The 26,112-nt window shown below is 34.5% G+C and overlaps 1 protein-coding gene and 1 long non-coding RNA gene across 4 annotated transcripts; one reads left to right on the top strand and one right to left on the bottom strand.

Annotated features, from left to right (window-relative positions):
• On the top strand, window positions 1-25,042 carry LOC105214056 (specificity protein transcription factor 3). The gene is made up of 5 exons (XM_011187241.3): window positions 1-860; window positions 14,525-14,665; window positions 17,675-18,528; window positions 18,600-18,696; window positions 18,853-25,042. Exons 1-5 carry the CDS (start codon window positions 659-661, stop codon window positions 18,993-18,995), a joined length of 1,437 nt encoding a protein of 478 aa, XP_011185543.2. The 5' UTR covers window positions 1-658; the 3' UTR covers window positions 18,996-25,042.
• On the bottom strand, window positions 15,187-26,042 carry LOC128922812 (uncharacterized). Of its 3 annotated transcripts, none has more exons than XR_008472002.1 (3): window positions 25,865-26,042; window positions 17,285-17,490; window positions 15,187-17,211 (listed from the first exon to the last, which is right to left on the bottom strand). It is a non-coding gene; the product is annotated as an uncharacterized LOC128922812 (long non-coding RNA). The 3 variants fall into 3 exon arrangements; XR_008472000.1 differs by having other exon boundaries at window positions 17,285-17,524; window positions 25,869-26,042; XR_008472001.1 differs by having other exon boundaries at window positions 25,869-26,042.
• Between the last annotated feature and the right edge of the window lie 70 nt (window positions 26,043-26,112).

Here is a 26,112-nt window from a genome sequence, read left to right as displayed (position 1 = left end):
CATCTTAGCCGCTTAAGCAGTAGTGTTAGTGCTGCCGTGATTAAATCATCGCCGCCAAACTGTGCGCTCGCGAAAAACGAAAGTTAGGAAGCACTTCAATAGTCCACCAGCATATGCGGCGGTAGGAACAGTTGAGGCGCGACAGCAGCAGCAGCAGCAAAAAACAGTTAAATAGCCACCTTGTCGCTGTCATCCGCAACGCTGCTAGGCAGACATTGTTGGTTTAGTGTGTGAATTGGCTAACAGCAGTATGCTGATGTGTATGTAGTAAAGGATGTGTGTGATTTTCTAACATTTCTCTTTCTTTTCGAGAGCAGTGAGAAGTGAGCAATAAAAGGATATTTTTTAAAATTATTATTTGCAATAAAAATAAGAAATTGAATAATAATTTCAAACAAATAAAAAAAAATATATTATGAAACTTAAATTATAAAAAGAAATGTGCAAAATTGTGTGAATAATGAAATGAAAAGTGAAAACAACCAAAACGTATAAGCAATATTAATAAACGCAACCCACCCAAAGCAACTTGCCAGCGCGAAATTGTTTTCCAATTTTTATCAAACTTTCAATTCAAGCAGTTAAAGCTTTGTAAAAATAAAGCACCGCCAGCAATTAAGTTTTTTCGTCGCTGACACAAACTCACCGTAAACGTGTCATGATGAATTTCTCCGCGTTTGGTGGTCCCTTCTCCGGCATACATCAGTTTGCGGCCAAATTCGGCCACGACACACAAGGTCCACCCGGCGCCTTTGCCACGCCCACCGGCATCAATGGCAATGCCACGACGGGAGTCGCCGATAATCATGTGCAACGCTATCAGACGAATGGCAATCATTTCAATCAAAATATACCAAATGGTGAGTAGAGTGGCAAGTAAGCAATATTATTGAACATATCAAATAAAAAAAGTTAAATAAAAAATTTAAAAAGCACAGCTAGCGCTTAAGCGAGCAAAACTAAAGTTAGCTGGCTATTTTGTTATTGATTATATTCTTTTTATTTTCACTAACACCCATAAAAACATCAACCACCCCACGAATGTAGTAAGGCCACGAATCACATTCGGCTGCGTGCTTATAAATTATGCTTTTGTGTGTAAGCGAGTGTATACGCTTTACGTGTTTTTGACTCATTACCTAGCCACCCCAAGCCACTTTGCTGCGTGGAGTTGAAAAAGCACACATTTACATACATGTATATATATATATGTATATATTGAAATAAAAGAACTCACAAGGTGATGCCAATGTATTGAAATACATATGAATGTATGTAAGCATGCATATATTCGTAGTAAAAGCGTTTTTAAATGCAATAAAAAAGTCAGCTCACATGTAACGTATACGCAACCCCAGCTCAAACGCCCAAACGCTGCAATGTGGAGTTACAATGCGGCAAAGGCACACCAGTCAATCAGTTAGGTGCACAAGCGTTATAGGGTTCCACTACAGCGCCAGCACTACAAGGCTGTCACTTCCCGCACCAACCAGCATTTGGCGGCAGCTGTAAAGCCAGCTCCCGCTACACTCGCTGCACGGCCATTGCACTGCACTCACCATCGCCGAACCGTGCTGTTTTTGCTAGCATCCCCCATGCTGAAGTGAACTGTGTGGAGGGATGGTTGATGGTTAAGTGGTGAAGGGCTTTGGCGGCGACGCTTTTGAAATTGCATTGCACACAAATTCGCGCGGTTTGGCTCGCTTGTTGGAGCAGAGTTTCGCACTGTTGTGTTGGAGTATTGATGCGCCTCTGCTTTAAAAGTGCGGCTGCCACTTCTTTAAAAGCCCTTTGCTTTGGCTTTACTACAGTTTGCCACCCCTTCTTGCAGGTTATTGCCATCTGTTTGCTCATGCCACGGCATCGGTTTTCCAAAGCAGCTTTATATACTCACTTACATATGTACGAGTAGATGTACTTGTGCTGCTATGTAAATGTATAAAGTCAGTGTTTGTTGACTGATAAATTTGAATATTTACTTCTTTCTATTTTTTTTTGTGACAGTCTTCTTTAGTGACTAAACATTTAAGTTAACACACACTCCACATGAATATTTCTTCCAACTCCACTCAAACCTCGTTCCAAGCTTCAAAATCCATCAAAGAATTAACCATACACAAAACCAGGCAGCATGTTGTCATACTGCCTTTAACTTTGTCAACTATTCGTTTGTCCATCGACGATGGGTCAATCACCTGCAATCACACCAAGCTGCAGTGAAAGAACCCCATCACCATCACATCTTGTCAATAATCGCTTTTCGCGTATGCAACGAAGTCATTTTCTTATTCGCGTGCAGCCACACCACGCTCGCCTGCATCCCCCAAAACGAAAGTGACTTTCTGGAGGATGCTGTTATTTCATAATATAATTCATTGTCATAGCAACGCGATCTGTATGTGTTCGTGTAGGCTAAATTTATACACAAGCACCCACATGTATTTGTACATATGAGTAAATTTTTTCTGCCGTTCGTCCTTCCTTCTTACGTTTTCTTGTTTCGCGCTTTGCAATTTCTCAGCACTCAAAGTTCATTGAACTCACGTTGCATGTGGCATATTGTCATGCAATTAATTGCAGCTATTGAACAATAAATATTATGTCCTTATTCAGGTATTGTTGTATTAGTGTTCGTATTGACTTTCACACTCAAGGGTTGTGTAGTTACATTGTTTTTTTATTTCTTAGTATAATAGCTAAAATTTTGTGTGAGAAGGTTCTAATCTATTGTTAATGATAATAATATTTATTTCTTTCGTCATTTTACAACATGTTCAACTATAAATTTCGCTCCGATATATTTAACTAAATTTTTAACTTACTCTAACTACAAAATTTGCACTTGACATAATATCAATGGTCATAATGACCTCATAATAGCAATTATTTACAAAATTCAAACTCTGGAGAATTCATTCTAAAATTTTTATATAAACTATATAGGGGGGATATTCTACCAGAATAAAAGAGGCAAGATTTTAGACACCACATCGTATATGTTTATTTCATAAACGAAAAATTAATGAGAGGAAACTGATCTGATCTCCATATCAATCGATCTTGATATTGTAGGAATAATCTACAAATTCCCAAACTATAAATTGTTTGGTTTCGAACCGATAGATATTCGATTAAAATAGTTGGATGATAATTTACATAACCTTGTATTTATGCAATACCTTTGACGGGTGCCTAGTTGAGTTTCTCTTATGACAACATTATACAGTGGAACTTCCATAACTTGAACTTCTATAAGTCGAACTTTTGAATTGGCAATAGCGTTTAGAAATCAAATTTCATACAAATCTGCTTCCATAACCCCATCTACTATAACTCGAAGTTCTCCATAACTCGAACTCTTAAATTGGCAATAGAAGTCAAATTTCATACAAATTTCCTTCCATAAGTCGAAATTTTCAGCCAGGGCTTGATACAAAATTTAAAATTTTACTATCGACGCACAATTTTAAAGGAGTACCTATATTCGTATGGAGGCGAACAAAAAATATGATATTACACTGATAGATTCCACAAATCGTGTAACAAAGGCATGAAATACAGACGTCAAGAGCCAAACAATTGCAAAATACAACAAACAAAATTACAACTTTTTGCGAATTAAATAACTGAAACTGTGAGTAAATCTATATTTTACAGCTTTTGAAAAAATTATGTTTTAATGAAAATTTCTATAACTCGAAGTCTCTTTAACTCGAAGTTTTTTTTTGTGGATTATGGTGATTCGAGTTAGATAAGTTCCACTGTATATATGAATATATTCGAATTTGAGATTATTCAGCATGATATGCCAGATCAACACTACTCAACGATTATTACCGAACCCTAAAGATTCTTCTTAGATTTATATTTTAAACCAATTAGTTCTATATGGCGTTGGTTGTAGAGAAACGAACAATACCAGAATAGAGAAATTGTTCGAACTCATACTGGTGATATTGAACAAATTAATTTTGGTGAAAAATCCTCTAGATAGAAGAATATTAAGAGCATACAATTATGCAGTTACTATTTATAATAATAGACTGCCATTGACAGCAAATTTTTACAAAGTGTGCCAACTCAACTCGCCCAACCTTTAAAAATACAAATCAAATTATCTTAATTTAACTCTGTGTGCGTTACATGTGTTTAATCCGCGCGCTCAAGAAACTCGACTTCCTTCGTTTTGCATTTTTAAGTCAGCTTTCACTGTCACTCTAAACATGGCACTCGGCTAAATGAAGAAACCTCTACTGAATATGACAAATAGTGGAATAAAGTAAAAGATTATAAATGCCAAAAGCAGCGCCGACAAAATCATTTTGAAGTAAACTAATGGAGTTTTTATTGATTTTTCGTCGCTGACGACGATGATGATGGCGATGTCGGCATTGTGACGGCGACACTGGGGTTGGAGAAAGTTTTCGAGACGGGGGTTATGGTACGAATACATTAATTGCAGCCGGTGGTGATTGCGATGATGGTGTTGTTGTTGCACAATGCTCATTAGTAATACACTGATAATAAAGTTGTGTATAACAAAAACAAAAATTTCGTTCGCTAGTATGAGAAAGAAATTAAGTTGCTTTTATGCAGCTTAAGAGAGTTGGAGAGTCAGCTGTGGAAAAAGAAAAGGGAGGAATGCAAAGTGCAGAATTGTTGTGCTTTAGCTTTAAGGCGTGGGTGTGGTGTTGCATAGAGGCGCATTACTTGCAAGCGAGGCGATCGACCTCTCCCAAAATGCTAACAAACCAATGCAATGCACACATAAACAACAAAAATAGAAAAGAGTAGTTGAGTAAAAAATAAAAAACTTCTACAAAAACAACAACATAGAGTGGTAGAAAAACAAAAGAGAAAAAGCAAAAACACACCACCGTTTTCGACGTTTTAGTAGCGGTAGTTAGACTATGTGAAAACATATGTATGTGTATGGCACAGCACAGCCAACCCACAATGCGACCATTGGCTGCCGTAGTGGAGCCCCCCATATTCGTTGGAGCTCTCACTACGCAAATGGGGTGCAAGTGTATGGCTGGGGAAAATGATTATCAGTTAGGTCATGATGATGTAGCTTATTTTCGTAGACTTGTATTTTTCAATATGTATATAAGTAGGTGTACATATGTACTCTGGTGGGTTTGAGTCATCCTTGTACATACAATACACACACATGCTTCCACCCCAAACAACTTTTTTGCTTTTGCGAAAAACATTAAAGTTGATAGTCTAGGCTGAAATGTCTGACAACAATAAAATAAATGTATAATTCGAGACGAAGGTCATAAAATCTTTAATTTAGTTTTTTGATGTGTAGAGTGTTGCATTTTACAATTTATAAATATTTGTTTTAGTTTTATTACCCTTTAATTTAATTTAATGTTGAATTATAAAAATTATAAATTTGTTTAGGTAAAATATAAATAAATCAATCAAAAAAAAAAAAACAAAAATGATAATCAAGATAAAAGCAACATTAAGGTGAATTAAAATTCATGCTACGAAATTAATCATATTTTTTACGTATATATTTCTACGTATCTCCTACCGATTGTTCAGCTTTAACTTTTCAATTCTTTCAATTTTGTTCGGCGCGTGCCAACCGGCCGGCTTTACATATTCACTCCAACTATAAAGAGGGTTGTAAATACATCAAAATGCACACACACACAAATTGATGTAAAACGTATTCCCTCCAAGTAATCGTTTTTACTAAATCCAACGTGGTGTGTAATAGTACGAGTACTTGTTTGCAAGCGACAAACAAACATATAAGAGTCACTAAGTAAATGTGTTTGTAATATAACATTATCTCCCAACAGCACCAACCAGCCATCCCCAATAAATCACTCAAACTCCTCTACTAACTACTCTTTCACTCTTACTCTCTTTACCTCAACCACTCGGCATCGCGTGCACCTTCACCAATCATACACGCTTTTGCGCTCTCACTCTTTTTTCAACTTGTTCCTACACTCTCTCCACTTTATAGCTTTATCACTCTTAATCTCAGTTTTATATATTTCTCTCTATCTCTTATCTGTATTAGCACTATCTTTGTAGTGCAGCCCTTACTAATTTCTACTTTCACCAGAACTGGAAATCAATCTGGAAGAGTTTAATTTATGCGTCATGAGCTTGTGGGGGTAGGCTTACAGAACAAGCCATGCATGCAGTTCTACAATACTCAAACTCTCTTTACCACACAGCACTCACACTCGGAAATACTCTTATTTTCCCACACATACTCATTTCCGCTGAATGCAAAACTTTTATTCAGCACATTTCACCGAGTTATTTCCTCTACTATATACTAGTAATGCGATATATAGGCTAAGCGCATGCACCTTCACTCACTTTCTATGCGCGCTCTCTTTCTCTACATCGCTCACTTTCTCACTCATTCTAATTACGTGAATAGCGCTGGCACTTCGTTGAGTGTGAGAGTTTGCGCGCTTTTTGTACTCACCATCGCTCACTCGTGATACTCGTACGCTCATGTTGGTGAAAGTGAAGTGGAAAGTGAAAATCTACTAGTTTGCATGACATCCAAATGGGAGTTGGTTTTGTTGCTTTTGCTTTTGCTGCTCCACTATGCCAGAGACGATGATTCCATTCTGTAACTGGAGTAGCGTTTCACAGTTCGTACGCAGAATCGTGTACCCGTATTTGTTTTCGTATTCGTACCAGTACCCGTACCCGTATTTGCCATTTTCACGCCTTTGCTGTTGTCTGCCAGGGACGGGACAGTATTTATTTAATGTTCGCTTGTTTGAGACTACTTTGAATGGTTTATATTTGGCAATATGTAAACTTGTGAAAACTTATGCTTTTTCGCAGACATTTAATTTCATACTTAGCGTATTTCAAATAAAGTTGGCCAAAATATATGTGTAGATGTACCAATATGTTTGCAAAGTTATGCATTTTAATTTGGTTTTGTTTCTGTTTTTTTGTATTTATTTATTGAATGTCTTCTTACTTGTAACCCACTTCGATTTATATACTCCATTTGATAATTCCATTTTTGACACATACTTCACTTTATGTTTACAGCATTTTGTGTCCCTTTTGAAACTTATACTTTTGTGATATTTTCTTCAACTATGATTACTTATTTGTTGTTACTCGAATTGCAAATTATAAAATACAAGAAAATTAATTTGAGATTACACACAGATACATATAACATTCATTAAGGTATGCCCTTGAACAAAAGTTTAAAACTTCTCTGTAATTCCATAAGACAAAGCCACTCTAGACTAATTGATGTGTCAAGGAACCTCTCAACACCTCCTGGCAGTTATTAAATACGTGACATCCAAAGAAGTTGGATTACTGGAACAACTTTAAGATTTTATTTTTTATTATTTTTTTATACGGTTTTTTTACACGGTGTTTTTGTACACTTCCCAGTTACCATTTTTACACGGTTTTACTTTTTTTACACGGATTTTTTATTTTAATTGTGTACTTTTTTGCAATAAAATCAAAATTCCATACGTCAATACGTCACAAATACATTGCTGTTAATAGAATTTAAAAAATTCTAAATTAGTTTTAAACTAAAAAATATAAATTTTAGATTCGAAATTTTATTTACTGTCCCAGTAAACCGTGCAAAAAGGAGAACAACTGTATATTTATATACATATATATACCAGTACAATCCATGAAAAATTTGGCAATTTTCGTGAATTTTTTTAACCCTCTCATGCCCGAATTAAAATGGGCGGAGCTAACATTTTTTAGGACAGGTATATGTTAGTCACGTTGACAGTCGTAACTTCCCACGTCACTGTTGACAGTCATAACTTCGAAGTCGTAGATAATTTCGTATACTTGGGAACCAGCATCAACAACACGAACAATGTCAGCCTCGAAATCCAGCGCAGAATCACTCTTGCCAACAGGTGCTACTTTGGACTAAGTAGGCAATTGAAAAGTAAAGTCCTCTCTCGACGAACCAAAATAAAACTCTACAAGTCGCTTATCATTCCCGTCTTGCTTTATGGTGCAGAAGCTTGGACGATGTCAACATCAGATGAGACGACACTAGGAGTTTTCGAGAGGAAAATTTTGCGCAAGATTTATGGTTCTCAGAACATTGGCAACGGCGAATACCGCAGACGATGGAACGATGAGCTGTACGAGTTATACGACGACATTGACATAGTTCAGCGAATAAAAAGATAGCGGCTAGGTCATGTTGTCCGAATGGACGAAAACACTCCAGCTCTGAAAGTGTTCGATGCCGCCGGAGGAAGCCGAGGAACGGGAAGACCTCCACTCCGTTGGAGGGACCAGGTGGAGAGCGACCTGGTTACACTTGGAATCTCCAACTGGCGCCGAACAGCGAAGGAAAGAGAGGAGTGGCGCGCTCTAATCGATTCGGCTATAACCGGCTAAACGGTTCAACGCCAATTATATACATACATACATATATTAGTCTTAACTCAACTATGAAATGATACAAATTTCAAAGTCCTATGTATCCTAGTTCATTGGTTACAGGATGTTGCGTATAGGCACAAATTAAAATATTATAAATAAACTAACCACTTTCTCTTATCTTTATTTTTTTTATAGTTCACTTTGTTTCAAAATAAAACAATTATTTTTATGTTTTTGAACACTTTCTGTAAAACCACTTTTGTATAACTTTTTTCGCGAAACGATTTTTGGCAATTTCACCCTGCGGAGAACGCCTACTGAATGAATACGTGCACAGCTCATATCAGAAAAAGTAACTGTAAGCTTGCACAACATATGAGTCTACATAATTGAAAAAACCGCTGGCCAAAAATATTTAAATAACGGGAATTAGAAGCCGGTGAATAAAATATTGCCATAGACAACATTGGGCATGAAAGGGTTAAAAAATTACTCGATCGAATGTTTCGAAGTTTTTTGGACCTAATATTTTAAGATTTGTTTTACAAAAATATTGAAAAATAACGGAATTATGTGCAGTCAGACCAATCAGTCTTCTACCCTGTCTTTCTAAAATATTTGAAAAAGTGTTACTATCAAAGATGTCTCCTTTCCTCCTTGAAAATAATGTAATACCAACGCACCAATTCGGTTTTCGTGCAAAACATGGCACTGTAGAACAAGTAAATAGAATTACTAACGAAATCAGAAGGGCGTTCGAGTATAGAGAGTACTGTTCTGCTATATTTCTAGATGTGGCTCAGGCGTTCGATAAAGTGTGGCATGACGGGCTTTTATATAAGATTAAAAAAAGCTTACCTCTCGAAATGCATAAAACCTTGGAGTCTTATTTAAAAAATAGAAAGTTTACTGTCAAAGTAGGAGACTTCATATCTGAAGAACGACCAATAAGAGCTGGTGTACCTCAGGGCAGTGCGAACAGAAACGAACAGAAGTGCAAGCATGTTACATTTTCTCTAAGACCAAAAACGTGTCCGGCAGTTAAAATGAACAATATTTTAGTACCCCAAGCGACTGAAGTAACATATCTTGGTATTCACTTGGATAGAAGGCTCACGTGGAGAAAACACATATCGAGCAAAATAACCTGCATGAAGATAAGAGCAGCACATTTAAATTGGCTTTTAAATAAAAAATTCAAAACTTAGCCTAGACAACAAAGTTCTATTATACATCGCGGTCATAAAGCCGATTTGGATGTACGGCATCCAACTGTGGGGTACGACCTGTGCAACCAATATCGATACAATTCAGAGATTCCAATCAAAAATGCTTAGAACAATCACGTGCTCACCATGGTATATGCGTAATGAAAATATCCATAAAGATCTTGGTATTCTCATGGTAAAGAAAGAAGTAGAGAACAGCAGAAATAAATATTTGTCCAAACTCCGCGATCACCCAAACCCATTGGCTAATGCTTTATTACATTCTTGTAATCAATCACGTCTAAAAAGAAGAGATATGCCAGCACACTGAGGAGCAACGTTTCACCAAAACAACTCAATCAATTGGTTGAGCTTGTCTAGTTTTAATTAGAATTAAGATTTTATAACTTATTGTTAGGCTCCAAAGAGCAGATTCAATAAATAAAGAATTATATGAAAAAAAAAAAAAAAAAATGTGCAGTCTTCGGAGGTGCCAAAAAAATTTCCCCCTACTGCTGACATAATTCCGACCGACGGTTTCGTTTTTGTTAAGTAAAAAATTGTCGTTTTTTTATTGCCAAGAATACTTATATTAAATTTGAAATCGATCTGTCAAATTCTCGTTGAGTTATGACTTCGAGAAAAACGCATGATCGATCACTCTTTATACCGCTGCCATTCAAAAACTATTCAAGACACGACCTTGCCGATTTCATAGGATATTTTTGAAAGTATAAACTGAAAGTGTCAAACTGGTATACTCCCTTAAAACAAGAATGCGCCGAAGTCCAACTTATTCCAGCGTGAAAGCGCCTCAGAATTAACATTTCTATAGCAATTTCAATGGAAATACTCACATTTGGGCATTTAAATTTTAATATCCACCATTGATTGCGATTAAAAAGTATTATATATTCTATCTCTACGATGCTTTTAGACGTCTATCTTTCGACAATTTAGATCTTTTCCATTTTTATTGTCGTAAAGGCAATTTTATTCACAAACTTACTACCTTCATTGAGCAAAGCTTAATATAACAAGTAAGGAAGGACTAAGTTCGGGTGTATTTATTTATTTAACTTTATTTATATTAATAATACACAATTTGACCCACATATTCGTCATATATATTGTATAAATTCCATTGAAAGTTGGAAACCCTAATATTAGGTTAGAAGCACCGAAGGCCTCGTGTTCGATATATGGGGCCTTAAAAACCTATGGTGCGATTTCGGCGATTTTTAGAATGGGGCTGCCACACTATAAACGTAGTATTTGTGCAAAGTTCTGCATCGATATCTTCACTAGTGCTTACTTTATATAGTGTAAAGTGAACGATTCAGATTGTCTTCAAAGTTCTGGTATATAGGAAGTAGGCGTGGTTATGAAGCGATTTGGCCTATTTTCACAACATATCATTGGGATGTAAGGAAACTATTACAAACCAAGTTTCATTGAAATCGGTCGAGTAGTTCCTGAGATATGGTTTTTGACCCATAAGTGGGCGACGCCACGCCCATTTTCCATTTTGTAAAAAAAAATCTGAGTGCAGCTTTCATCTGCCATTCCTTATGTGAAATTTAGTGTTTCTGACGTTTTTCGTTAGTGAATTAACCCACTTTTAGTAATTTTGAACCTAACTTTTGTATGGGAGGTGGGCGTGGTTATGATCCGATTTCTTTCATTTTTGGACTGTATTAGGAAGTGGCTAAAAAAACGACTGCAGAAAGTTTGGTTTATATAGCTCTATTGGTCTAACTTAGTAGGGGGCGGGGCCACGCCCACTTCCCCAAAAAAATGACATCCACATATGCCCCTTCATAGTGCGATCCTTCATACCAAATTTTTCCATAGCTTTATTTATGGCTTAGTTATGGCACTTTATATGCTTTCGGTTTTCGCCATTTTGTGGGCGTGGCAGTGGTCCGATTTGGCTCACCTTCCTATGGTGCCAAGAAATAAGTGTGCCAAGTTTCATCAAGATATCTTAATTTTTACTCAAGTTACAGCTTGCACAGACGGACGGACGGACGGACAGACGGACGGACAGACAGACATTCGGATTTGAACTCCACTCTTCACCCTGATCACTTTGGTATATATAACCCTATATCTAACTCGTTTAGTTTTGGGTGTTACAAACAACCGTTATGTGAACAAAACTATAATACTCTCTTTAGCAACTTTTGTTGCGAGAGTATAAAAACCCCGAAAACGGATTCTATATTAATTTTGGAGTTATCAGTACAATAATCTTATCTTAATCCTCTAGCAGGTGTCTAACCGAGTAATGTTGATAGTAAAAATCTTCAAAGTTCACGCCCTGGTCTGTTAACGCAATTCAATCAAAATTTTTATGGTAGCTTTTATTTTTTATAAAATTCAATTTCTCTTTGATCGTTTTTACTTAACTACATCAATGATTTAAGTTACAAAACAAGTCTAATACTATGAATAATATTAGATATTTTAATACTTTAAGTCATTCATACAAACAAAGATGACAAAATATATATTCACTAAAACGTGTAGTTGTTATTGCAAAGGAGAATAAAGTAAAAGGACACCTATGTAATTAAGCATTTATAGTATAAAGTGGCGACACCCCCGACAGATTTATTAAATTAAAATAATACATAGAGCTGCACATGAATGTTGTGTTCTATTTAAGTATAAGCAGCAACCCCGCACCAAAATTACAGCTGCTAATGAAATATTCAAAACTTCCGTAAAACATATGAGCTGACGCGACAGCTTCAGATACATAAAATATATGTCTGTACCTAAAGTTGTATATATCTGTGTATAGAAGTGATGTGTATGTGTTTGGCGACACGTTTTCTGTACACAAACACACTTCCCGAAATATTTGTGAAAATTCAAATGCAAAGCAAATCTGCAATTGGCAACAGCAACCTAAGCAATACCGGAAAAATATCAAACTTGCCAAAAATATAATGAAAAGCACAAGCCTACGCAAATCTACTAAATAAATGGCATACCCATGCAGACGCATAAACGCCCGAAAGCCGACCACCAAAGCAATAGGCACAAGCCACTTCGTCGGTGGTCGTACAACAGTGCGTATACGTAACATTCATTGTTACAGTACATACAGTAGAGCCTAGTTGTCGGCTCCACGCCGACGCCTGCGACAAACAGCCGGCTTTTTCATTTCCTTTTCCTATATAAGTATAACAACGTAAATTTAGCGACATTAATGCAAATATATTTACAAACACATACATACATAGATTTACTTATACACACGCTTCTGCTTTGCTGCCGCTTTCCCCTACAAGCGCTAAGCAGCACTGGGACATTTTGGCAGACATTGCACAAACTCATACACATATACAAGCCGTCTATGTTCGAGGGGCATTTGTTGCCGAACTGCCGTTGAAGCTGCCATCTCGGGCCAGCGTTGTTGATAGGTGCCACGCTTTCACGCACATACACACAGACACACGCGCACGTCAAACGCTCGAATGGCCTTGGCAGTCACGGCGAGCCACATAAATAATGTGGATACATACAATCACTCGTATACCACGATGTATACATACATATATGTACCTTAAAAGCATACAGTCCAGCAGCCAATACAGAAAAATTTGTATATATAGGCTTAGAGCAGCTGAAATCGGCTGTACAACACATATGTTTAGGTTGTAGTGTATGCGTTACGTGTGTATACGCCGTCAACATGTCCGATCGGTTCCTGCCAACCCCTGATTCCGGTGTATGGCGGCAGCTGATAGCTTGCCTTGAAATGCAACAACAAAATCGTAGGCGACTGCATGTGCCGTGCGAATTGTCGCCGGTATTGAGAGAGCGGTTGAAACGTATGGGATTTCGGTTAAATTTTTCGTGACTGAGATACGGCGCGTCGTACTTGACTTCGTCCTCGTCGTCGTAGACATCGTCGTTGGTATCGACTGAATTTAGGCTACCGAAAAACGAGTCACACGCACTCACGTATCTCTTAACAAAATAAATATGTACATAGAACGGTAACAACATACATGTCTAAATGCTTTCCACTATGTATGTATGTACATATATGTATGTCGTGTAACTGCAAACGAAAGTGTATTCATATTTTTTGAGTTTGGGGGCCCGTACCGTAACAGCTGAACTTTCACTGCGAACGCGTTCGTCACAGTGCGGCTCATTTAAGCTATGCCTCAAACTATTGACGATTCGTAGCATCGGAGATCCACGTTTCAGCCAGCCACTGTTCAATTTTTTTTTTTCTTATTTCCCTCGGCCTCTTCAACGACTGTGCCTGCTTCTTCTCCCATGGCGTTCCGACGGTAGATAGCAGATAACCCGTGAAATGTGAAGTTTGAATTGTAAGCACTGCATACATAGGGACATAGTCGCCTTGTGCAGCTACAGCAGGTTGTGTGTAATTTTGGCGAGTCTCAGACAATCAGCCTGGCAGCCAGCCAAACAACGAAGCAACCAGCCGCTCACACAGCCAGTCAGTCATTCGCCGAACGGTGGTGCTGGTGTTTAAAATCACACGCATAGACTCAACTGTGAATGCTACGCATAATAGAACCGACTTTGTGATCACATATAGTATAAAGTTATAGTTAAATTTACTAGTTAAATCAAAAATTGGTTAAGTTAAACAAATTCTGCTGCAACTGAAATAATCAAGTACATAAAAGCTCGCTCGCAGCAATAACCACCAATAAAATATATAAAAATGTGTAAGTAATTTTATTACTTTGCTGTGTATGTAGTGATGTTGCTGTGTTCTAAAAAACTTTTTTCGCCTCATCCTTTGAATGTGTCCTTTTACTGCTGTAACATTGACCGAATTTTCATTCGTTTTATTTGTGTTTCCAACTTCATTTATCGTTGTCCTTAACTAATGTGAATTTTTTCTTTTTATTTGTGTCTACTTTCAGTCTCGGCCGCCAATAATACAATGCAATACGGACAAAATATATCCATACCATATTCGCAGCCGCAAACTGATTTGAATTTTCTCAACTCTGCGGATCATAAAGGAAAGATACATCCGAAAATCGAACGCGACCGCGAAGAAGGTAAATCTACACTTAATAAATACATACCCATTTGAGTGAAAGCAAATATATCTAAACAGGAAGTAAAATAAATTAGAAGGAAGTTATATAGGCTGCAGGAAATAGATTTAAGAATTATTTAAAACAATGCAAACAATAATAGATGTTAAGTTCAATATCATTTATGAATAACCTGCAACAGTTTACTGCAGTAAAATCTAATATTTTGAGTGCTTGATTTTCAAAAATGTTAAAACTCTTAATTTAATTAGTAAAGTAATCATGTTATTATAATTTTTAAAATGTGACTTATACTTAATACAAAAAGTATTAACAAATTTTCAGCAAATATGCTGTGTGAAAAATATTCATTTCATGAAGCTCGCGCAGCTGACATAGGGGTTACATTCGGTTTATTCGGGAGATAAAGGAATTTGCATCCATCTTAGGAAGAGAGTGCGTTGAAAGAGGGAAGAAAGAGTGGAAAATTTCTTTGATATTCCCATAGCCCAATATCATATTGCTCATTTTGATAGCTGGAACTAAAAAAAATAAACAATTATTCAATGCGGAAGACGTCAGTCGATATATCGAGACGAAATACATACTATGTATATTGGAATTAATTTTATACAAAATTCATGACATTTTCTCGGACAGAATATACAGGTTGTTTTTTAGTTGTATGTACCCCACTTATAGCGAAACATCGTTTCGACAACTGGTGAAGATGTCTTTCCAAAACCTGTGCTCTGTTCGGCAAACTTATTGCACACGTTACATGGCACAACGTTGCCGTTAATTTACGCGTGAAACCATTGTAGCTGTTTTGGATATGAAATGTAAATTTTGCTGATTACAACATTTCATGAATGTTTTACATGGTTTTCTTAAAATTTATTGCTCGTGAGATTTTTAACTCCCTTGAATCTTTAAATTTTGTACAGCTTTTTGGGAACAAACAATTTTACGAACCGAAATGTTTATCCGACAGTTTCCGTTTATAACATTACATAACATATTTTTCACATAGAAGACAGAATTAAAATGCTTTCATTTTTGAATTATTTTTTTAATAAACCAAGATTATACAGTACCCAATGGGTAGAAAACTCAAGGCCGCGCATTATCATTATTCATTTCTTTTTAAATGTTACTTTAAGCCTGCCTGTTAGTTACCAAATATGCACATGGCCACCCAACAACAGTGCAGAACTTTCCCAACAGTTGCTATGCTCCGGTTTCGTATACCATCGCCTACACATGTACAGACACATACATACATATATATATATATATGCGTGCAATGTAAGAATATATGTATGTATGTGAGCAGAAGCTGAATCGCCTGAGACATTATCTCCCTCTACACCACAACCGCAGCCACAGCCATGTACGTAATTCATTAAACAAAAAGCATTCGTTTTTCGGCAGCCTGCAAAAAAGGTTCAAACCCAAAGTGGGAGAATTGGTCGACACGAGTTTTGGTTTTCGGTGCTTGTCGCCTTCTGCCTTAGCGGCTATTAAATGGAGACGGAATCCATTAAAGCGGTCTTTTGGCCATTTGTATGCTAATGTTGAGTTGTAGCCAGTGCGAGTCAGTTGTTTTTCCATATGATTTCATACCATTTTTTCATACAGCAACCAGCACAAAGATTATGTGTTTGTTTGCGGACACCTTTTTATTTGAATTATTTGTGTTTGTAAGTATGTATTGAGGCGCTTGTCTGCTTGCTTATTTAACACATCTGACACACTTTATTTGTGTCCATTTACATTTCCATTAAAAACAAACAACATTTTATGTCTGACCTCTTGATCTACAATCGTATATAACGGTAAATGTTTCACAAACAAAAAGTGAGTAAAATATTTTACTTGTTCTTGCGTTCCTTTATGGCTGTATTTTAATTCTTATTGTGGTATTTAATCTACGCTGTAATGCCATTTGATCAAGGCGTTGTGCTTTGCCGCAGTCAACTTTGATCTATATTTACCGTTAAACAATTTTAATGTGCCAATTATATGCGTATAAAGAGTTATACATGCGCGACATATTTCACTCAGCACAAACATTTATCTTAAATATACATACATCCGAAATTATTAATATATTTATGTATATCCTGACATACATGCATAAATTGATTTTAGGTTTGACAAGTTTTTGACCGTAAAAAGTTCTATTTATATGAATAGCCCATTTTTTTCGCTTACGTACGTCGTACATATGACAAACCATGGCTACTTCGAATGCCCTTGAAATAAAACGGAATCCTTGCTGTGCCAAACCAATTTAGCAGCGTCAGCAGTCTGGGTAGCCATTTGTACGCACACACGTGTAGCGACTTAAGCGTGTAGGCGATTAAAAGCCCCACATCTGGTTACTGTTGGGGTAGGTTGCCCAAAAAGTTTTATATCCTTTTCATTTTGTGGTCCTTTTTCCTGTTTTCCTTTGACTTATTCCAAAATTGCCAACATCCTCTTGTTTTATATGGAATTAACTGGGAATTTTAAATCGACATGTTTCTGTAATTGCCAGAGAACATATTCACCTCCGCAGCATCCTGCAAATATTTTCGTATATTGTTGTTAATTTTTTCGAAACGGTTTATTGATGAAACACATTGTTAAACATACATAAATACAACAGTTTATGTACTGTCCCCGTTCCACGTTTGCTCACTCCAGACAATAAGCGCAATCGTAATCATGGATACATTGGACTTCACTCGGCGAACCTGTTCCGAGGCCTCAAATGTGTTGAACACCGTTTTCTAAATTATTGGGTCGATTCGTTAGACTCCAGAATACGTATTGTTCAGACGGGCTAAATAATTTGCATCCTTGATGCGTCAATTATATGGAGTAAATAGGAAACTATGATAAGAAATACAAAGCACTCAATCTTAAAAATTTACAAGTGTATAGGAATTAGTATCTCAGTGTATAATTTGATAATTTATTGATAATAAATCGTATAATTTAATATTAAACTATATATTTTCCCTCTGCTTTGCCATTTTCCAGTTTTGAATCAACAAATTTTACAAAATGTCAATCAGTCATGGCAAACATTGGCCAATACTGCCAATACCGTTGATTATTCCTCTCATTTGCTATCCGCAACACTGCCAATCTCAATACAGCACTTCCTCAAATATTCCGAAACAATAAAGAAGGAATCCTCAGGTATTGTCGGCTCACAAATCAACTCAGGGAATTTAAATTTGAGCAATTTGGATACATCACCATCGGGTTTTAAGGGTGATGTCCTCAAGAATGGCACGAATTTGAGTCTGGCACTCGGCGGTGTCGCACTCGCGCCACCGTCCAATCAACAAACAAATGGCGCTACCCATCACAATGGTGGCATTGTGGGCATGGATCATACTGGTCATATGACTAATATGACAGATAACACCAATAATGGCGCATCTCTACATCAGGGCGTTAATGGCAATGCACCAAATCCAAATGTCAATGGACAGGCAAATAATGGCCAACCCACCACAAATGGTACGGTTACGAATGGTAATGCGGTTACAAGCACTGCACCAGCTGGCACCACGACTACCTCAACCGGTGGTACTACTACGACCACTGGCAAGAAGACCAGAAAGAAGAAGCCACCAAAGGAGAAGAAGCCACGCCCAAAACCGGGTGAGATTCGTGAGATTAAAGCTTTGGACGGTTCTACACTCTATTGCTGCCCCGAATGTCAGATGGCTTATCCGGATCGTAGTTTAATCGAACAACATGTGATCTCACATGCCGTGGAGCGACGATTCGTTTGCGACATCTGCAATGCAGCATTGAAACGTAAAGATCACTTGACCCGTCACAAGTTGTCGCACATACCGGATAGGCCACATGTTTGCAATGTAAGTGCATTTAGGTGAAAACCATATTTTGTAAATTTTATTTAATTTAAGCTCTTCCTTGTATTCGGCAGATTTGTATGAAGTCATTCAAGCGTAAGGAGCAATTAACTTTGCACATTGTCATACATTCCGGAGAGAAGAAACACGTTTGTGTCGAGTGTGGCAAAGGTAAGGAAAAATCGATATTACTGCTTTTATACAATTTAAAAATATATACACTTGTAATACTGCAAGAATTCAGCAGTTTTAAGAAAGATAAAATAAGCATTGTTAATAAAAAAGTTCTAATACACGTTTGTATGTTCTTTTCACACCACATTACAGGCTTCTACCGCAAAGATCATCTGCGCAAGCACACACGATCGCACATTGCACGTCGCGTTAAGTCGGAAGTATCGGCGCAGAATGTGAATGGCAGCAGTGGCACCGGAAACACTGCCCAGAACAACACGATACAAGGCTCCTGAGGTTCGTACAAGGACTTTTGGTAAATCTTCAGAAAAACTTCATACGTGCTACGACATGTTGAAGGCATCAACTGCCATGGGCGCGCTTAATCAAGTTCGCGTCGTATGTTAGTGGATGCAATCAATGTGTGTGTAGTTTGAAGTTTCTCTGAATGTTTATCAATTGTCCTGCTGAGCCTGACACGATGTAGAAAGGAGGTGAAATTCAAGAACAGTAGCAAGAATGTGAAACAAGTGATTTTTGATTCTATTCTGATTAATCATGAGAAAGTAGTGTTTTTTTTTATTTTGTGTTATAAATGTTTTGATGAAAGTATTTGCAAGACACGCATGTGTCACATGAAGAAGCATTCGTGCAAAGAGATGCGAACGTACACAATCGCACAAAGCTACAAACCAACGTACATACATGTATAAGGTAAAACAAGGCGTCGCATTTGCAAATGAACGCCAATTAAAACAACAACAACTAGTAATAACTGAGACCGTTAAATAGCAATTTCGATGTACAAAATATTTATTTAAATTATGTATGATGTTAGGAAGACAAAAAAAAAAAACTAAACAAAAGCAAAAACATATATAAATTAACAGATTATTTATGCTGCGGAAAAAGGTAGGAAATATAAAATAATGTCTTAACGACACGAATAGCAACTCATGGTGAAGTACGCGCAAATAATTACAGGCATACATATACATATATATGGCAAATATATGCATGTATGCTTAATTATATGCGCATTTATAATAAATATAAACTTTAATAATTAAGCAACAAAGCGAAAAAAAAACTAAATTAATTTTATAATAGTGAACAATTTCATTTGTTTCATTTATTTTTGAGGGTCTGTGATCTTTTTTGGCTATAAAAAATGCATAAAATAAGACAGCAAACGATCGCTAATAATAAATACATAAATAAGTGCGAATGAATATAAAAATGAAGTTGGTAAAAAATTCTATTAGCTAGCGGACACACACTTATACATATATAAGTAGAAATTAAAACACCGAAGCAAACATTATACGTTTTTATATGTTGTAAATTATAAAAAAAAAAAACGAAAAACAAACACGTGCAATTTAATTTATTGTATATTTTTTGTTTTTTTTTTTCAATTCTGTTGTACCTAATTTTTGTTCTGTTCAAGTTTTTTCCATATTAATGAAATAAAAATTTATATTAAATTAAGTATTAAGTAAAACATTAAAAATAAACAACGTTAAGTATAAGTATACATACATGCATTTCAAAAAAACGCAAATGCATACAAACTTACAAAAAAAATTGATTTGAAATTTGTATTAGTATTGCTACGACATACACTGTATGGCACAACACTTATTCCATATATTCACGTACATACATAAATTGAATGTAAATAAACATATGTGGTATCTATGGTACTTTTAATGGACATATATACGCGCATACAATTGAAGTATGTATATAGAAATATTATAGTTTAGGATTGAACAGACTAATTAAAGCATTAAAAAAATTTATAAATTATTTTTTTTTGAGCCACACAATTACATATTGACTCATATTGTACACAAATATGTCCCACAAAAATATAATTTTTCTTATTTAATTATAATTCCATCAGTAATTGTTCAAGACATTGAGCCATATTGCAGGTTTTACCTCGATAACAGTCAAAAAAATTAAGCATTTTATGACCAGCGCATGTAACGTCATCAAACTGACAACTGAACTGATACAGCGGTATTAAATTTGACATTTCGAACTGACAACTCAAATACAAGTAGCATTTACCGCCTCGATTTAATTTACCATTCAAACTGAAATGCATTTTGACTTGCCAACCATTGCAATAATAACAAATACACAACAACTACAAAGCAAGTATTAACAAATTTTCAAATTCAACTAAATCCATGCATACATATACAATAAATAAAATACAAATTTAGATACAAACTTATATAGTTTAAGATTAAATAAGCTCTACAAACATTGCCATTAAAACAGTTAAGCACATCATATACATATAAATAACCACTGAACAATAAACAATAAGAAGCAAATACAACAAACAATACTTGAAATACAAATTTTGCAGTAAACTTATAGTTCAATTCAAGTACATACAAAACATAGAAATATAAGATCAACTACATACATACATATGTATAACTTAAACAACAAACAAGCATATAAAGATCTATTTTTTGTAAGTTAGCCAACTAAGCAGTATTTATACATAAAGTAAACAAAAATATGAGAAAATACAAAGAAATAATTAAATAAAAAATTATATAAATAAAATCACCATAAAACATCACCAAATTGACGGCGATTATTTTTCTACTAACAACAACTACATATGTACATGCATAGAATGAAGAAATGAAAAAAAATCTTTAATGTCCAAATTTTTGACAAGAGTGTGTACTGAGCACATACGACTAAGTACATACGTATAACGTATATGTATATATGTAATGTGTGAACATCATGAATTACAACACACTGCAAATGTATGTAAATATGAATAAATGCATTTCAAAATGTCATAAGTGTTGTTGTAGCCATTAATGACTTACACATCAAACTATATAAATAGTAATACATAAGAGACATACATACTTACAAATTTATGTATGTACAACAAAAAGCGAATTAAAGTTCAAACACTTATTTCAAGTGACAGCAAAGATTTGTTCAAATTAATTGCATTTGACTCAGCACTCATAATTAACTTGTATTACAATAAAACAAAACAAAACACAAACACTAACAAAAAGTAAATGCGGCAAATAAATAAATATAAAATAACTTTATAATAGCCTACTCCTTACAAAGAGATAGCAAAATCATCACATGGTCAACAAATAATCAAGCACTTACAATAAATACATACATTTACTTGATAGATCGCAAAGTAATACTGAATATAAATTACAATTTGTATATAAAATGTAACTAATCAAAGAAATAATAATAAACATACGCATACATATAGATATTTAAGCGTAGCATTTTCTCATTATCATAAATAATATTTTCGGTAAAGTGGTAAAACCTTTCAAGCGCTTTCTGACAAAACAAAAAGGATTCATATGAAACCATGACATAATTTTAAATATTATTTTTGTGAAAATTTCGACGCTAAACCGGTACATATACGCTAAATTTGCATTACTTACTTTTCAGACAAACAATCCTTAATGTGAAATTTATATTAATTATATTCTATGTAATATGTTTAAAATTATTAAGCAAAGAAGACTATAAAACTAAAAAACTACCATTTGGAATTATAGTCTGAACCTCCCTTTAATTGCAGATAAAAACATAAACACATTAATAATATAAATAATAAAAAATCTCCGATTTAAATCGAGTAAATGCACGAAGACACATTACGAGTACATGCGAAAAGTACAAATTGTGTGGTAAATTTAAAAAGTCAGCTGATAATATACCTACATATACATATGTATATAAAACCAACATTAAAAAAGTCAAAAAAAAAATTTTTATAAATTGATGTATTGCTGGACCACGAACGTACATACATACAAACGCTAAAATCTTACACGCTATACTTCAGCTTAAATGAGTTAGAGTTTAGAAATATAACAGAAATTAAAATTGCTAGATGCGTCCATTAAAGCGTTTGACAAACAAAATTGCTTTCACTCCATTATAAGAATGCGCTCTCACTGTCATTTTTCTTTCAATACAACTTCAATAGCTGAATTTTGCTTGAAACTGTTCGTTCATAAAACTAGATTCAGCATAATAATCAAGCAAAATTCGCGAATACACTAAACCAAGACTCAGCTAAATATATTACTTCTAAAACTATCAGACAATCTCAGTGCAACACAGATGATTTGGCTTATATGCAACGAATTCTATTAATTTCACCACTTTCTGATGCCGTAACAAAAAACACAAAAATCAACTATTTGAATATGTTCGTAAATACAAACGTACGGTGAGTTGCCTAACACCTGAGTTTCACACAATAACGAATTAAGCAATAACCCTAGGACCCTGTTTTCATAAACACGCTCATCAAACGGAATCACATTTTCATTTGCACTTGATGCATGTGCATTAATATAACGTAATTAAGACAAAACGTAACCTAAAAGCAAAATAAAATTAATGTAAACAACAACAAAGAAATTAAATGAACTCAGGGATAGAGCCTCCAAAAAATTTAATGAATAAAAGACATGCAATATTTTAGCAGAAAAAAAAAACGAAAAACAAATAAAATAATTACTTATACGAAATTTTAAATTTAACAAATTTTAACATGGATAAAAATATATGTCTAAAAAAGCATGAAGTAAGCTAAAAAAAATAATTATAAAAACTCAAAGCACAGGAAGAAAATTTAAATTGTTTGATTGATATGAAATTTTAAATATCTAGTAAACAGATAAGAATTTAAAAGTTTAAAAATAAAAAACACAACTTAAAACACATTTGAAAGAGTCAATAAAAATAAAAAGCGCGCAAAGTATGAATATGAGGTTAAAACACTTGAAACAAATTTCACACACAAAATTTTGCACAATACTTATTAAATAATTTATGTATTCTAACAGTAAAAGTCCAAACAGTTTAATTGTAATTGAATCTCGAAATGTTTTTGCTTGAAAAATATCCAGTTTTTTGTGATAAAATACATACGTATGTATGTATATATTCGTATGTGTACTATATGTATGCAACTCAACCTTTGAGTATGTATTTTGCTAAAAAAAAACTAACAAAAAAAGTTGTAAAAGTTTGGCGTTAGGGGCGGCTTAGAGATGATTCGGTAGAATGTTTTAAATGTTTATATATTTGTTCCTGTTTTGGTGATTCGTAGCAATTTACAGAAAAAAAATCAGAAGTACGTGCAAGCTGAGATTTAAAATATATATTCGATGATAAAAATTCTTTAACTACTTGGAACGAAACTTTATGTTTAAAAATCGCGCTCTCATATACGAATGTTTTGATGAAAGCCCCAAAGAGCCAGTTTCATAGTGAGATAGCTTTGTATAAAAATACATGATATATTGGCAGCATTACCGATAGTAAGCAAAGTAGGTTTCAATGATAAGTATGTACTTCTTGCGGTTTTTCATTTCATTTTTATATTGTGGAATTTTATTTTTTTTTATACTGTGGAATTCATTTGATTTGAAAATAAAGGATGTCCATTAGTTGCCTTTTATGACATTCAGTTTTGGTTTTTGTATTGTAATGGACTGATATAATACCTTTAAGATAATGTCTATACACAATGTGTTAGAAACTTTTCGACTATACAATAAATCTTTATTTTTTTCGATAATAATTTAGCTCTCTCACTTACTATGAAGTAGTTGAAATAATTTTAAGTTTAAGCAAAAGTAAGGTTAGAAAGTTGTACGTTGGCAAATTTGATAACAATTGGTATGAAAGAAAATATTTTTATAAACAACCTGAAAAGAGTAGTTTATTTTTATATATATAAAGAAGAGTTGAGGCGTAGCGTATGGTGAGTGGGTCAAGACTTTGATCAGGTTTTCAAATATTAATATATACATATATGTAATAGTAAGTTGCGAACAAAAGACGACATGGTAGTACGTAGTAGGATTATATATAAACTATTTTTATGAAGATATGGACTGTAAAATGGAACGATGCGGAAGAATGAAAAATTAATTAAAAGCTCTCCATTGGAAAGGGTAGCGAGTATATAAAAAGCATAAAACATTGTAAAGAAATGCATACATACGAGTACATACATATTGGTTAAATAAATCTTAAAGAAAATATAAAAATTAAATTCACTTTACAGAAGCTGTTTTTCACTTATTAAATTAGAAATGAAAATTAAAAAAAAAAAAGAAATTTAATATTACAAAAGTTAGTTTACGACAATGGTGATATAGTATTGGTGTAGCAACAATTACATAATAAATTCTTCAATTGGACGATCATTCAGAAAACAAGCGGCAACATTTATGAAGCGTAGTAATTACAAGTGATGAAGAAGCAAGCAGACATACATACATTCATACACACACACAAATGTGGAATGGTGTAAATGTTGTTGGCAGCAATGACGTTACTGATAATATGTTTAGGATGATGCATATATTATACTTCTTAAACTTATTATACTTAACAATTTACTTCAAAATATTTCGTGCAAAATGGAAAATGTGTATAATGTAAGGCAAATGATATAACAAATGAGAATATAAATAACTACACAAATGAATTGAGAGTAATAAGCTAATGTGCGATATTGTAATAAATTATGAATAACTTTGTACTTGAATTAATATTTTATTTAAACTTAAGTCAAGATATTCAAATAAAATATAATCATTTCAATTCAACAATATAGTACCGTGCGTTTTTATTTCGAGGAGAGCTGTTGCATTGACGATTCACCGCTTGTAAATTAATGTTTGCATGTACAGTCATGTGAAAAAATAATAATATTTCGCACGCTCAAAAACGATCTTACTTCACAAGATGATCAACATTTTTTCTTTGATAACGGTTCTTTACTTCACTGACATCCCAGCAAACAATTGCATGTTACATTTTTGATAATTTTTTTCAATTTTATTCTAACTTATTTTTTACCTATTTTCAAGCAAGTGTCCATATTATTTTTCACATGACTGTATATGTAAGTCCAAATATATTTCTACTTCTAATAATATGCAAATTCTTCAGGAAAATAGGAAGACTGATATTTAAACTCTATCATCTGAGGTTTGCGGAAGTAGATAACTTTTGACGGAATATATATGAATATATGAAATACAAGTAATATGTATACGCATATGTGATGGAAATTCATATCCACATGTATGTAGCTACGTACTTACTTGTCGCTCGGTTGCATACATTTGCTTTTAACAAATCTTGACGCAATAATTAACATAACAGTTACTGTCCACACACACAACACTTTAGCAGAAAATATTTATGAAAATTTGATCGAATTGAATTAAATGCTTTTCCGGAATAAACTGACATTTAATGGCAGGCAGCACTCGAAGTTTGAAATTTGTATAGTTATACTAGCACTGTTGTAATTGAGTCGCCTTAATTTTCGAACGCATTAGCTAT

The sequence above is a fragment of the Zeugodacus cucurbitae genome, chromosome 2, assembly GCF_028554725.1.
Source record: "Zeugodacus cucurbitae isolate PBARC_wt_2022May chromosome 2, idZeuCucr1.2, whole genome shotgun sequence".
Lineage (NCBI taxonomy): Eukaryota > Metazoa > Arthropoda > Insecta > Diptera > Tephritidae > Zeugodacus > Zeugodacus cucurbitae.
This window is presented reverse-complemented; position numbering and strand designations above follow the sequence as displayed.

Excerpts from the sequence above, each read along its gene's own strand:
- LOC105214056 (XM_011187241.3), top strand. The coding sequence starts at position 659 with ATGATGAATTTCTCCGCGTTTGGTGGTCCCTTCTCCGGCATACATCAG. Across the intron at positions 14,666-17,674 it reads CGAACGCGACCGCGAAGAAG|TTTTGAATCAACAAATTTTA; the intron begins GTAAATCTACAC and ends GCCATTTTCCAG. Across the intron at positions 18,529-18,599 it reads ATAGGCCACATGTTTGCAAT|ATTTGTATGAAGTCATTCAA; the intron begins GTAAGTGCATTT and ends TGTATTCGGCAG.